The 12,272-nt window shown below is 39.0% G+C and overlaps 1 protein-coding gene across 5 annotated transcripts in view; it reads left to right on the top strand.

Annotated features, from left to right (window-relative positions):
* The first annotated feature begins 1,897 nt into the window (after window positions 1-1,897).
* Window positions 1,898-12,272, top strand: part of KNDC1 (kinase non-catalytic C-lobe domain containing 1) — a 55,761-nt gene continuing 45,386 nt past the window's right edge. For all 5 annotated transcript variants that reach the window (XR_014948907.1, XM_085555209.1, XM_085555208.1 and 2 more), the window contains exons 1-3: window positions 1,898-2,396; window positions 6,100-6,298; window positions 8,316-8,374. Coding sequence is in view for 4 of the 5 variants with exons in the window: in XM_085555209.1 (XP_085411335.1) it covers window positions 2,307-2,396; window positions 6,100-6,298; window positions 8,316-8,374 (348 nt within the window). In the remaining variant the exon portion in view is untranslated. The remainder of the gene's footprint in view (window positions 2,397-6,099; window positions 6,299-8,315; window positions 8,375-12,272) is intronic.

The following is a 12,272-nucleotide window of genomic DNA, read 5'->3' as shown; positions in this document are numbered from 1 at the left end:
GCTGCAGACACAGATCTGCCCTGATTGACTACAAATTCAACACAGCTTAAGGGGAGCACTCTAAAACTGCAAGAAGACAGAAATCTGACATATTTGGTCCAGTCCCCCTGTATTGCCTATGATCACACACTAGATCTACAACAAAAAACTTCATGGCTCTTCAGTGAATTTGTGGTCAAGTGGTTTCTCATCTGTATCAGCTACAACAGTAGTGTTTTTTTTCATCTCTAATCTACTGTAAAGAATTAATGTATCTAAAAGTTATTATTCCTGCTGTAATTATTACAAAGAGATCCAGTTCGTGTTCAGAGTCTAATCACGGGATATTAAAATCTCTCCTTGGTTCTTTTAGTCTATGCTAACATTTCTTATTTCTTTCCAGGCAAAACAATATTATCAGTGCACAGTAATGTTTTTATTTCTGCCTTTTGAGAATCCTCACCACTGAGAACCTGACTGATTGTTCTACATATTTTTCTTTCTAATATGATATTCACTTGCATGTTCAGTGACCTTAAACTCACAAGATTATTTCCACAGACAGTCAAACATCCATCAAAACATCTTTCAAAAAATGCCTAGTGCTACTGTATAAAGAATTTTTACAAACTTAAATGTTCTTAAGTAATATTGTGGAAAGGAAATAAAGGAAAATATGACTGCAGACAAACTGACAGCTTCATCTAAATGCTTTTTTGTTTGTTTGTTTGTTTGTTTTTGTTCTAGTGTTGAACCATAGAGTGTTAGATGTCCTCTAACAATCCCCATGGACCATGATTAATTGCAGTTGCTAAGACTGAATATTCTAGTGTGAGAACTGAGTTACATGAATGTATCAAACAAGTTACTCTGACTTTTCTGACAGCTGTCTCAACCAGGAGGCCAAGGAGGAAACAAAACAGAACTACTGATGAGATCTGAGATTTACTACTGCAACTTTTCTGGCAAAATCTATGAAACCATATCAGTTCCAGTGACTGTTCTGTCCTGCTTATCAAGGCAATTGTGATAAGGCTAAATTCTCTGCAACTTTTGGTCTATAGAGGAATTCTGTGTTTATTCCAGTTGATCTCCTGGAATACAGTTTATTTCACACCCTCTATTTTTAATTCATTTTGCTTTCCACTCCATACATAATCCACTTGGTATAACCGGTACCTCAGTAGAGCAAATAAGTTAACCAGGGTAACCAGGAGACAGGTCTTAAGCATCACAGGTCACTCAGATGCAGTTAGTAATTTACTCTGGCAAAAACTACCCAAGATTTGAGCCCCAGGTCTAACTAACACAGGGCACATGTCTGAACATGAGTGCTTTTTTAACACAGAACTATTATCTTTTCAAAACTAGCATGTGAATTTCCATGCAGCACCCATAGCTTTCACTTTAACATGTTAATAATTAACATGTTTAACATGTTAATAAGAATACAACATAGAATCATAATCATTAAGCTGGTAAGAGATCTCCTAGATTATCTAGTCCATGTACAGGAAATATTCCAATCTACTTGCACTTGGATTTTTTCCCAAGTAGCATGCCATAACTGTGGAATATGTCTAATTAATATTTAACTGGGGGAAATCTTACAGCTGCTTCAGGATGACTTTTACGGAGCAGTTAATCAAAGTATCTATGTTTGTTTCACAGTGATTGTCAAAGTATAGCTTAATAGAGTGTTAATCTTTTTGAAGGAGAATTACCTACAAGATAGAACACGAACCCTTGCTTTGCTTGATGAATATTTATACAATTAATTTAGGTCCTAAGGATAGCAAAATGTTAGGGCTAAGGAACTAAAGCGGATGATCAGATGGAAAAATTGTTTTATTCATGCATGTGTGCAACGTGTGCACGATGTGCCCCGTCCTTGGAGGCACTAGAGCTCAAGCTGAACGGGGCTAATGCGGGGCCTGGCACTGCGGCTGGCGCGGCCCCCAGGGCCACCGCACCGCCGCCGCCCTCCAGCCAAGCGCTCGCCGGGGACGCCCCGGGGCGGGCTGCGCGGCGTGCTCGGCGCTGCGGGAGGGAGGAAGGGAGGGAAGGAGCCGCCGCAGTGAGGCCGCGCAGCACGGGCGAGGCGGCGGCGGGCCGTGTTGCCATGGCAGTGCTGCCCCAGCCGAGGGCTTAGGAGGGAGGAGGCGGCTGGCCGCAGGGGGCGCCTCGTGGTTGGACCCCGCCGGGAGGCGAAGGGGTTAAAGCAGGCGGGTGTGCTCGGTGCCGTGGGGGTCGTTTGCGGGTGGGTGTCGGGATGAGCTGTCGTCGGGGGCTGAGGGTGTGAAGCTTCTGCTCTTTTTTGGGGCGGAATGGAGGCTGCTGCGGAGGATGGGTTCTATGAGGAGGTGGAGGTGAACTGCTACGACTTTGAGCCCCTGCCGACGTTGCTGGAGGATGAGGTGAGTGTGGCAGGTGCGGGGACGGAGCCGGAGCGGCCGCCCCTGCGGACGCCTGAGGTTAGGCGGCCTCGGGCCCCTGTAGCCCCGGCCCCTGCCCGTGCTGCGGCACGGCGGGCAGCCCTAGCGGAGCCCGGGCGTAGCTCAGCCCTCCGGCAGCGGCCAGGCCGCGGTGACACAGCCGTTCTGCTTGTCGCGATCCTAGGGCTCCCTTCTGCCCCGTTATCTCAGCTTCCAAGTTGGGTTTGGCCCATCCCCTCCACCTCCTCCACGCAACAGCAAAGTCATGGTGTTCGAGGATGGGGCGTCTCGTGCCTGTCTCCTGGCGTGGCTGTGGTCTAACAGCAGTTGTGAAGTGTGTTTCTTTGCAGTGCTCAATTAAGAGTAATTTCTTGACAGGGCAGAGGTATATCACCAGCTTGGTCCTTGTACAGCCATTTGTTACTGCCCTGTGTAAAAATGCCTTTGTCAGGAGTGAATAAAGACTGTGTAAAAAGCTATTAAATCTGTTTCTTTATTGTGCTGAGTTACCCGTAGCTGGTTCTGCAGTCAGCTTTGTGTGTATGTGTTTGGTTTTGTACTTGTTTGTTTGTTTACTCTCACTTTGCTCTCTGTATCCTTTCACATGAAGTGTTCCTGAATGTTTGTGTAAAACAACGGTAAGTCGATTAAACTTCAAAGTGAAAGTTTGGTGAACCATATATAAGTGGCTGTTTTCCCAAACTGAACCTTGTAAAGCTCACTTATTTGGTATTTCAAGAACCCCAGATGAACTGGGATGTAGAGGTGTTTGAAATGAGAAATCCCTCCAAGCTCCATAAGCCAACTCCAGGCTCAGCAGTTTCATCCTTCTGGTAGAACCTGACCCAGCTCTTCTGCTCTTGACCTAGGGTTTGTGCTTGTCACTCATATGGATACTCTTCCTCATCTTAGTGCTCAGTATGGGCCCTCTCAGACTGACCCATGCCGAATATAGAAGGTAGCTGGCAATAGCCTCCTCTAACCAGGTTTGCTTAAACACTAGAAGTGTTTGCTCAGGATGGAAGGAGGTCAGTTCTTTCTTCTGTGTGAGGAAGGCCTGTGCCCATTTCTTTCACTGGTTCAATGCATGCTGTGATTGTAGATTCCCATCAGCCCCTTCTGTTTAGTTTCTCCATATACATAAATGTTTTAAAGTATTCTTGTTGAGAGAAAGATTGCATATCACCTGGTGACTAGAGAACTTACTTTTTTTTTTTTTTTTAAGGGACTCCTTTGAAGAGTACTCAGTGGACTTACTGAGGCAACAGTGTGTTTTTTCTTCAGATCTGATTAATTTAATGAATGATGTTTGCCATGTTTTTCATGATTCTAGAGCAGATTGTTTTGAGATTTGTGTGCCTTATCTTGATAACAGGACTTAGCATTCACAGCCTGCTGGCACCTGAAGTACTCCTAGATGCTTAGTCACTGAGTGGAGACTGTGGTGTATGTGTTTATAGCATTCAGTGTGCAAAGCAGAAAAGTGTCTAGGCAGATGAGTAGGAAATACTGAGACTGACAGTGTATTTAAATTGACTTTCCTGCTTGGGACTTCCTTTATCTGAAACTCCTTAATATTTCATTTTAAAATTTTAATAAGTTGTCCATATTTAATTTGGTTCTCTTTGTTTTCTCTCTGCTTTTTTACATATGCTTCTGCACTGAATTATACTTTTGAAGAAGATACAAGAGCAAATTGAGAACTAAAGTGAGCCTAAGTGAACTAAAGTATGGTTGTCTGACCCATTAACTTTTCATAGCTATTAAACAATAATGGCTTTTGCAAGTATCTTTTCCTGACAATGAGACAAGTGAGGAAAGGTGTCTGTAACAGTAGCAGTTTTACTGTAGATTTTCCACAGATCAAAATATTGCAGTTATGGCTTGTCAGAAGCCTCAGCTTGCTGGAAGATGATGAGTTATGTTCTGAAAAAGATTTGTTTGTTTATTTTTCTTCAATGAAAACTTGTTCCTGCATAGTTTTGATTAATGAAACTAAGTGATGTCACAATACAGAGCTTCATTCTCTAAAAGGGTGTTGCTGTGCTGCAGTAGCAACTTTGGTAGCTAAGATGGTTCAGTGTGGTCATTTGAGAAATGCACCGTTTCCATGAAGTAAGTAGCTTTGCGTCCTTGGAAGGAAAGGTTTACTGTGTAGCTGTTCTGTTGCTGTTTGTTGTCTTTCTTTGTTTTTATCTTCACCAGTCTGTCCATTGCTGAAAGAAGCTACTAAATGTGAATTCAGCATTTTTTTTCTTACTTTCTTTTAACAAAACTTTCCCTTTCCCTGGTAAGAAGATAAATTTGTCTGGCATGAGATCATCATCTTTCAGTTACTCCCCAGTACAAAGATGGTTTTGTGGCTTTAAACATACAGACATAGATATTGCTACTGGTGATTATTATCAGCTCAAGAACTCAACTCAAGCTTGACTCAAAAGATATTCTATAAAGTCCCGATTGTGACTGCAGATTAATACGGAGGTCCTTCTAAACTTTACAGGTTATGTTTATTTCTTACAGTGTCTGTAAACTGAGATTTTTGTGTCCATATGCATCTCTAGTCTGGTGAAAGCTATGATATTGAAAGTAAAAGTTACAGTTGCAAAATAATAATAAACATGAGTTATTTCCTACTTGTTTTTCTTTTTTTCTCAGTTATTAAGCATTATGCTTTGGTCTAAAAGCAAAATAAATTTGGGTCTGAGGATTGGTCCTTGTTTAAAGGATGTTTTGAATGAAATACAAGAAAATTTCCCCGTTGGTAAATAGTAATAGAAATCTTGATGTTTTCCAATCATGAGGTACATAAAGTCAGTTATAACTCTGTTTTTCAAGTGTCCATGCTTAAAAGTTCAAATCACTACAGTTCACTTTGCATTCTGTTTTGCTGACGTTGAGATTCTTCCTTTTCTATGCATCATGTAATACTTGGTTACATCTTTGGTTGCATCAAAGTATGCTTATTATCATTCAGAAAGCATGGTCTCTAGTCTTAATGTCCTTGCTGTAATCATAGGGTAAAGGGAAGATGATTTAATTTTTTTGGACAGTAACTTAGAAACTAAGTCCATGAATTGTCTTGATCCCAGGAGCACTGGGAATAGTGGGGAAGTTTAGGAAAACTGAAATGCTTTGTTTTTGTCTAAGAACACTTCTCCTACAGCATGTTCTACTATTGAGGGTTTAATAAATGATCTACACCACTTTGTAACAGCATCATTTGTAAAACAGGCCAGTTTAGAGGGTACTTTTTCACTGGTAGGGAGATTTTCACTGTGAAGGGAATTTAAAAGGAGTTTATTGAAAGCCACCTGGGAGAGCTTAAGGGAGACATGGGTTAAACAAAATGTTTTAATTTTGTCTTTCTGCTTATACCTCTGAACGGTCTGTTTCCTTAACTTTGATGCAGTGTTTATGTAACTTACATAATTCCCATAGTAAGTCTATTTTTGATGCTAATGCACTGTGATACCTTTCTTCAGGTTAACTTTGCTTCTTAGAGACTTATTGTGTTAAAAGCAGCATAGTGCATTTTATGTTTCTTGGGGTGTTAATCAGTGTCCTGGAAAGTCTCAGAACTTGCTGGAAATATTACTTGTAGTCACTTGTGTCAAATGTAATCTACGATACCCAAAGTAATGTCATGAAATGTGGAGTAATTTATGAATTCATGTCTTGGCAGGAGAATGTGTCCCTTGCTGATATTTTGTCACTGCGAGATAGCTGTCTTACTGAGCAAGATATTTGGGCAATTTGCCTGGAGTGTTGCCATTCTCTGAAGAGCATTGCCCATTCTGCAATCTTCCAGACACTCTGCATCACTCCTGACACTCTGGCTTTTAACACCAATGGCAATGTATGCTTCATGGAACAACTCAGTGGTAAGTATTTGTGTTTCCAGGCAATTTGCTTTAAAACTATGGAAACTCATGGTAAGAGGCTGTAATAAAACATTCTAGTCTATTCTGAAGACTTCTAATTAAATTAAAGGGAAAAAAGACTTATTTAGGAATGGGTGATTGTAGATCTGCATGAAACTATGTGCTCAGATTGACTGATTAATAAAGGCTTGTATGAGTTTGATTAGAAGGCTCATTCCAATTACTTAAGACTTATCCAAGTTAATTTAATGTATCTCCATCTGCTACATAGGTTGTATGTCAGTATATGTACATGTCCTTGGTCAAGTGGAATCGGTTTCCTTTGTTTTAAGGAGCTTGTCATATCTTGAAGTTTGGATTGGGAGAAAAGCTGGCTTTGTATTTATGAGAATATGTATGAAAGAATTGTTGCAGGGGATAAATCCTGTGGATTTAAGACTCCTCTCATCTAATATTTTTGCTTGTCAGCTAGGAAAGAAAAATCAATTTCTTCATAAAAGTTTTAGTCTAATTGAATAGATGGCAAACAATTGATCCAGGAATTTGCCTTATTCAAGTATTTAGGATGTGTGATTATGGGAATTCCTGTATAATGCATGTGATATGAGAATATTTTATTCTCATATTTTGATGTTGCATTTGTTTCTAAGGAAGTTTTTTGTTTTTTGGTGTTTTTTTCTGGGAATTTTTTTTTTTTTTTTTTTTTTAAAAAAAAAAAAGGTATGTTGTTCCCCCCCTACCTCCCTCCACTGTGTCCTTGAGTCTTTCTCTTAGCCTTTCCCTCAGATCTTGTTGTTACTTTGTTAAAATACTGTTTGCTAGATATGGCCCTTCTGGAAGCTGTCTTTTCTTGGTTTCTCATGGCTGTTACTTATGCATTTATTCTTCCAGAAGAAAATGATGACCTCTGGAGTTCCTTGCCAGTGAGAGAAAATGAACAGCCTGTCACCTCTGCTTTTACAGAGTGCAGGTTCCGTGCTAAGGAAAGTGACAAACATCCAGTAGGATATTCTGCCAAGGGCTCTAATATCTTCTTGTCTGTTCAGATCAGACAAATCTCTCCCTTAAACATAGTGTTCAAAATATACAGGGAGCTTTACCGATTATTAAAAGCTCTACATTTGTACAGCCTTCAAACTGTTCCCCTGAAAGAAGGGAACAAAGGTATCTGCCATATGTAAACATGTCAAACAAGTCTTACACCATGCATCTGAGGTTACTGTCTTCACAATATGAGTTTTGCATCTCACTTCTGAAATACAGACAGAAAAGTTATATTAGAGCTAAAACTATGATGGGTGTGTGACATGTGCAAGCATGCTGGTTTTTTTCTTTCTTCCTGCTGAGAAGTTATCAGCACGCTGTGATGTTACATGCATCCTTGTATGCATCAGCAATATCGGTTTCTCTTAGGAAGTTTCTTTCTTCCTTCCTCTTCAGTCATCAGTGGTTCCTGCAGTAGCTCAGCTCTCTGCTAGGCAGCACTTACGTAAGGAATGTACTTCCTCCATAATTAACACTAGGTCAAAGTTTTGATCTGCCCATGGAAAAGGATGCGATCAGCTTTTCGCATTGCTTTTGCTTCTTGAACCCAGGTCTGCAGTAGAAGCTAGCAAATGAAAATGTCCTGTTAACCAAATACAAGCCCTAGCGGATTCACACCTGCTTAGGTGATAACTTGGTCTAAGCATAAAGGACTGAAGACATGCCAGAAGTGGTTAGGCATGTTAAATCAATCTCTTTAAGGGTGTTTTATCTGTTTTGTTTCATAGTAGGAAAAAGTACAGTATCTTCTGGCAGAAAGCTTGAAAATAACATTTTATTTACAGTAGTTGGAAACATTGTTAACATTTTTTGGAGATTGGGGTGAGAGAACCAAACTGCTGCTGAATACATTGTTTTTTTCTGTGTATCAGATTGTGATACAAGTTTTATGGTACAAACTCAAGTCAGTATGCTTTATATACAAGCACAACTACTAATTTCTAATCCAAGCCATTTTCTTTTCCTTTCAAAGATGATCCAGAAGGTGCCTTTGTTCCACCAGAATTTGATATCACCGGTAACACTTTTGAGGCAAGTTCATAAATGTCTGTAATAGTCATATTTAACTTCTGTATTTTTACTGTGCTAAATGCTCAGCCTTCTTTTAGTAAAATCTTAAAACATTTGAAGATTATGAATGGTAAATTGTGCTTCTTTAGGAGTGTGCTGTGTTTTTGTATAATCAAAAGGTATACTTAAATTTTTGTATTAATTTTCCGTATAAACTTTTGTTCACCAACTGTTAAAATATGAGAATCTGTTTTGACTGAATAACACTTTGCCTTAAACCACAGCTGGTCTGTTACATTCACTGGTATCCTTCACTGGTTATATTTGCTTGTTTGGGGACTAGCCATGAACTTTTATGACTAAATATGTGTTTGCTATCTTCTTCAGTAAAATAATTCATGGAAGGGTAATCAGCAATATTATCTTTGATTTAATGAAGAAGCAAATGACTATCTGTTGCTTTGCAATGCATAAATGCTCTACATTGTTAAATTAAATTAGATTTAAATTGTTTATACTAATTCATTAGCCTCCCAAGTCAAGCATTTCATTGCATACTGCAGGAGTGCTTGCTTGGTTAGCAGTATCTGTGTTGGTTTTTTAGTACACCTTTCTTTTCCTGGCATGTGTTTTAGTTAGAACATGCTACAAATTAAAGCATTTGAATTATCATCATTCAATATATAAAATAATCGAGTCTACTTCTTCATTGTACAACACAAGAACCTTCTATCATTTGTAGATCATCATCATCACTTTTAGTGAAGTCAGATTTGTACTGAAACTTTTTGTGCTCAGTATCTGGCTTGATCCCCAAGCTGGGATTTTCTGAGTTATGAGATGGGGAAGCTGATGACAGAGGGCTTCTGGGAGGGAGCCAGCTTTATGGAAAATGGAGTAGTGTTTGTATTCAAATGAAACTTCCTTTTCTCAATTACAAATGTGACCCAAAGGAGATTATATCTCTAATTTGTTGTTTTTGTTATACTTCTGAAGCTGCAGTTAAAAATTGGCTGAAATACATGTTCTCTGTATCTTGCTCCTCAAGAAGCTTGTAAGACCTGAGACAGACACTTTGAAGATTTGTAGGGCTTTTTACTCTTCAAGAACTTGTATGCTTTTCCCCCTTTTTCTGTCTCTAGAAGTTGCTGAACTCTGATATACATATAACAAGTAGACACACTGAAGATACACAGGACAAGGTGAAATGGAGATCTGGGAAGACTCTAGGAATACAAAGTGACTTGAAATTTTAGTTCTGCCTGGTATACAAGGCCACTATATTTGTCTTTGGTAAAACTCTTCTGCATACAGGTTTATTATTTAAATCTTCTTGTATGGCAGTTCTTATGAGCCTGTTAAGCCCCCAGTGATTCCTAATACCAAGCACAGTGCAAACAACAATTACAGTCAGTGAAGGTTCTTTGAGTCAGGAGTGGCTCTGAACATTGACCCTTTTGCTTGCTTTGCAAAGATTGATGAAAGTACCTGAAAGCATGTATTCAGCTGAAGGAGAAGCAATATCATCATGCTCTTTCCTGCACTGAAATGGGGGAAAGACTGGGTATGCTGATTTCTGTCCTTTTCCCTAGTTCGTTATCTAACAAGTTGAGGAACCTTGCAATGCAGAAGACCACCACCTGACCTATTGCCTCAGCTGTTATCCATTGACTAATCTACAGCAGTGCAGAAGGCTGAAAAGCTAGTGTTTTTCTCCATTGAGGTATATCTGGGAATCATGCCTCTTCTCAGCCAGGGGATGCTGAGTATTCATGGAAGTTTCAAAGCTTTACTTGTTGGTGCTGCACCTTCAATAAGCTGTACCTTCTATAGCGGTGTGAAATCTTTTATGGTAGTGCTTCTTCCTTGGTAATGATCATAGTTTTTTTTGTTGGAGCATTTCTGTGGCTGTTTACTTTCTGTTGTTGTCAACAAAGCATGCTAGTATTTATAGTAAATCTATTCAATGTCAATATAAAGAGAGTTAGTATTGGAACCACAGATTTGTCTTTATGGTGATCTTTGATTGCTATTAGTCTGGTGTCAAAGCTCAACTGATTTAAAATAGTTATGTCAGCCAGAAATTTAACTTAATTCAAATGTGACCTATTTTGTAGCTTTGAAAATGGAAGCATACAATGCCGTTTGTATAGCTACCAGATGACTTCTCCCTCTTTTGACTTTTTTAAGTCCTTTAAATAAAGCTGCAGTTATCTCAACAAGAGATGTTTTGTTTCCTGCTTTATGAATTACTGATCCAGACTTCTAATGGAATTGTGACTCTAGTCTAATTAGTTACTAAACTTAGCTGGCACTCATAATCACACCAGGGCAATAGACAAAATGAAACACATTACTGTCCTGGTGTCTAGAACAACACTGTTTAAAATTTCAGTTTCTGGTGAGTATTTTAAATAGCTGTAAAGCTTATTCCAAAGCCCAATGCTCAGAACTGAAAAGCAGTTATTTTTATGTGGTTTCTTTTAGACTTGTGCTTTATTTCCCAACTTTTATTCTATTTGTAAAGTGAGAACATCAACTTCAGTTGCTGTTAATAGTATGAAAGTAAAAGCTAGCTCTCAAAGACTCCTCTATTCCATAAGTGATGCCAACACCAGCTCTTTATGGAAGAGAATGTTAAGAAGGAAGTAGTTGTGAAAGGGGCCAATGGTGAAGTGGAGCTAGGCTCTGCATCTGATGACTTTGTTAGTGCTGTTTGAACCTGTGGGGCAGGAATAAAAGGGATGGAGGATGGATTGCTGTCTCTGAGGGGCTCCAGAGGCCTTGAAAAGAGTGTTGCCAAGCACTTGAATCACTATTTAATAGGGTTGTTTTATCATGTCCTCTTCTTGCTGGTGTAAGAAGAAAAAAAAAAAAAAAGTGTATTATCACAATAAAAAAAGACAGCTGAACAGGTGCCTTTGTTCTCTAGGAGCTCCTGGGTATCTGTTCCCTTTAAATCTTTTCCTGTAACATTGCTGTCTCCTTGCATACTGTTGCTATTACCATTGTGCCTTAGAAACTGTGTTATCAATGGTTAATGCTGTAAAAAGAGAGGGGAACGGGGTAAACGAGAAATGTTTCTACTTTTCCTAGGAGATCATTTTTAGAGCTGTGATCCATACTGTAATTCTAAGGAAGAGGTGGATTATTTTACACTACATTTAATATCATTTTCACTTTTAATACAAATGCAAATATGTGATGTAGTTGTGCTTGGTAGAAGCTTTCTCATCATCTCATCAAGCTGTTATTTGCCTGCACCAATGGAAAGATGCTATGGCAAATACTGGCCTCTTTTTTTTTTTTTTTTGGTCACTGGACCTTGACCTAAGTCAGCTAGACATAAATGTCTGAGTATAAAGGGCTAGTCTCAAGTTATGTAATGCTCTACTAGTGTGTAGTGTGCTGTTGTAGAGAGTAGTAGAGAATGTAAGGTTTTTCTGCTCTAGAAAAATCATGAAAAGATTGAGTTGCAAAAAATGCTTCTTTTAAAGTTGTCATACTTGAATACATATACGCTTAGCAAATGATTCATCTTCAGTGTAAACTGATTCTTTATTCCCTTCTCTAAATAGGAAAAGCTTTTCTTAATGAAAATGGTCCCATATCTTTTTTTTTTTTTTTTTTTCCTGTGGGCACTACAGCACAGGACTTGTGAAATTTGACCAGTGGGAAGCACAACAGGAATAGCTAAATACTGATGACTTCATTAATCGTTTTATTTTCATCACTACAATAGAAACTTGCCTCAGGTTAAAAACATTGGCTGTCTCAAACCAGTTTCAAGTAGCTGTTTGTCACTATCACAAAACTGCCATTGAGTCTGATACAGAGGTTCATTGATGCAGAACCCCACATTTCTAAGATATGAGCTTTCAGTGAGATGAAGGACTAATGTCTGCTATGTATGAACTTG

The sequence above is a fragment of the Coturnix japonica genome, chromosome 8 (genome assembly GCF_054131305.1).
Source record: "Coturnix japonica strain WE chromosome 8, WE-NBRP24, whole genome shotgun sequence".
Classification (NCBI taxonomy): Eukaryota; Metazoa; Chordata; class Aves; order Galliformes; family Phasianidae; genus Coturnix; species Coturnix japonica.
This window is presented reverse-complemented; position numbering and strand designations above follow the sequence as displayed.